Here is a 2,253-nt window from a genome sequence, read left to right as displayed (position 1 = left end):
GAACCGTAACAATCCTGTAATAGCAAGAAGAACACGATAATTGTTAATTGCATGCAAAGAATTTGATCTATTCTAAACACAATCTTATATTTCACACATTTTCAATTAATTACCCTTATTTGTTAAGCCTCCTCTCCCAATACTTCTCTTGAATTGTTCAGCAAAAAAATACTTTTTTATAAACACACAGATCAATCTGATTATGCATTCCAATAGGAAGAAGTAGCTGCACGTTTTTGTCATCATAGAGGTTGTTTGTCATCATAGAGGAAAAATGCTTCATTCGTACACGAAAAAGGTAATGCAACTATATTTCAGCCAATAGTTTTACATACCTTATTTGCTCCGGTCGAACGAGGATACCCAGAACGCACCGTTTTTTCTTCACTAAATCATTATCTAAACATGATAATTATGTACTTTCATGAAACATGGGACGATTCTCTCGTGAGGAGTGCCAAATCTAAAGAACATTCAATGACTTGTCCCTTATTTATCCTTTCATTCGACTCCCTTATCGATAGCTTTACTATGCAACAAATTATGTCTTTTGATGAGCATATACGAATTAAATATATCTACACACACATGGTACTGGTAAAAGACGACCCGAATGTTTTCCTAAGCTGCCGTTGCGATCACTTCCCAAACCGCTGCTCACATTTGGCGTACCGAAACAAACAGTTAAGGAAGTGAGCTTCGGTAACCTCTGCCAGACTGGGTGCCTCCAGTGGGATGAATTCCGTCAATCGGATTTGCCACGGTAGCATACCGTAGGTACAGCAGATTGCACCGAAATAAACCGCCAATTCCGGGTCCGGAATGTGGTAGTTGGAATCCTGTATTATTTGGTCGACTAGCTCCACCGTTACATCAGCAGCGGTAGAAATTGATCCTGCCCGAAGCCTATCGGTAACGGTTCGGGTAGCAGCAAGAAGCTGCTTTTGACCATCTTCGGGATCGAAGAAACTAACCACTACCCGATGCCGATAGCCATTCCGTGGCGGAAGCGCTCGTTCGGTGGGCTTAAGGTTCGGCGTCCATACGATCTGTTCACTGTCATCGCGTGGTCGTTGACGAACATAGTCTAGCATACGATGGTAGTTCGCTTTGAGAATTCCTAAAACGAATGCAATAGATCTGTTATCTCTAGAACATTATGAAAACATCAAGCGATTAGCACACGTGATGTATATTTTAAAATGACAATCTTTTTCCCCCTGATGACTGCCGCTTGCTTACCTTTGTGATCATAAAAACTAACGTAACCTATACCTGCCGCAAGGCCCCAGTGGATGAACTGTGCCAGCAGCTCATAGTTCGGTATTTCGGGGCCTAATACTACCGCTAGATGCGACGGAATTTTGTCAAGCTTACGCACAGCAAACTGTATTTCTAGATCTGCTTTTTTCCAATCATTTGAACTCGTTATCAATTTTCGATTTGATACACTCTTGAACTTCTTTCGAATCCAACGAACGAAGGCAAGAAATTGTTCCGCTATACTGAACAGTAGATGCGCTGTCCACAAGATTGCCACCGATGGTAGATTACTAGATAACATGATTGTGTGATAAGTTCCGTCCTCGCTTCTTCTTTAATTTACAAGTATATGACAAACTTTCAATCAAAAATTTGCCATAGTTAGTAAACATCGATTGGCTTAACTAATCCGGATTGTCGCGGTATTTGACCACGGAATCGACTCGGTTGCTTACAATTTTTCAATGTTTCTTACTGATGCCACAGCAGCTACAAGCGGCCTGCAGCTTACTCAATTTGGAAAACGTCATCGATGCTGACAACGACACCTCCTGCAGCGTTGCCAGGTCATTTTTCCAAAAACCTGTATGCAGCGAAAAAATCTATTGGTACCACATCGGTATCAGAATCTCTGCTACATGAGTACCAGAAAAATGTCATCAGGGCTCATTTTAGTAAGCAAAAAATTGTCCCGTGACAACCTTTTCTCATGCCTATCCAAGCTAAAAACCAAAATCGGTATTTATCAGTATGATCCGTGAATTATCGGTATTTTAGGAGAACATATCTGTATTGCGGTATAGAGGTCAAAAATCGGTATAAATACCGAGAATTCAATGTAACGGATAGAATTTTCTATGCATTATGAAAAGCCCTCTTTCCTACAAATTTTTGAATATCCCGGTATAGAATAACAGATATTTAAGATATTTCCCCTATATTTTTATAAACTTTAGGTATTATAAATGGTAAAATGACTATTAGTTGGTA

At 40.0% G+C, this 2,253-nt stretch overlaps 1 protein-coding gene across 1 annotated transcript; it reads right to left on the bottom strand.

Annotated features, from left to right (window-relative positions):
• Positions 1–286: 286 nt before the first annotated feature.
• LOC131426055 (dehydrodolichyl diphosphate synthase complex subunit Nus1) lies at positions 287–1,794 on the bottom strand. Its single transcript, XM_058588475.1, has 2 exons — positions 1,243–1,794; positions 287–1,120 (listed from the first exon to the last, which is right to left on the bottom strand). Exons 1-2 carry the CDS (start codon positions 1,562–1,564, stop codon positions 639–641), a joined length of 804 nt encoding a protein of 267 aa, XP_058444458.1. The 5' UTR covers positions 1,565–1,794; the 3' UTR covers positions 287–638.
• Positions 1,795–2,253: the final 459 nt, after the last annotated feature.

The sequence above is a fragment of the Malaya genurostris genome, chromosome 1 (genome assembly GCF_030247185.1).
Source record: "Malaya genurostris strain Urasoe2022 chromosome 1, Malgen_1.1, whole genome shotgun sequence".
Taxonomy (NCBI): Eukaryota; Metazoa; Arthropoda; class Insecta; order Diptera; family Culicidae; genus Malaya; species Malaya genurostris.
Note: the sequence above shows the minus strand (reverse complement) of the source record. Positions and strands in the feature narration are given on the sequence as shown.

What these genes read in the sequence shown, in the direction of transcription:
- LOC131426055 (XM_058588475.1), bottom strand. Translation starts at nt 1,564, where the DNA reads ATGTTATCTAGTAATCTACCATCGGTGGCAATCTTGTGGACAGCGCAT. An exon ending in TAGTTTTTATGATCACAAAG is followed by an intron (nt 1,121 to 1,242) that starts GTAAGCAAGCGG and finishes CATTCGTTTTAG; the next exon opens with GAATTCTCAAAGCGAACTAC.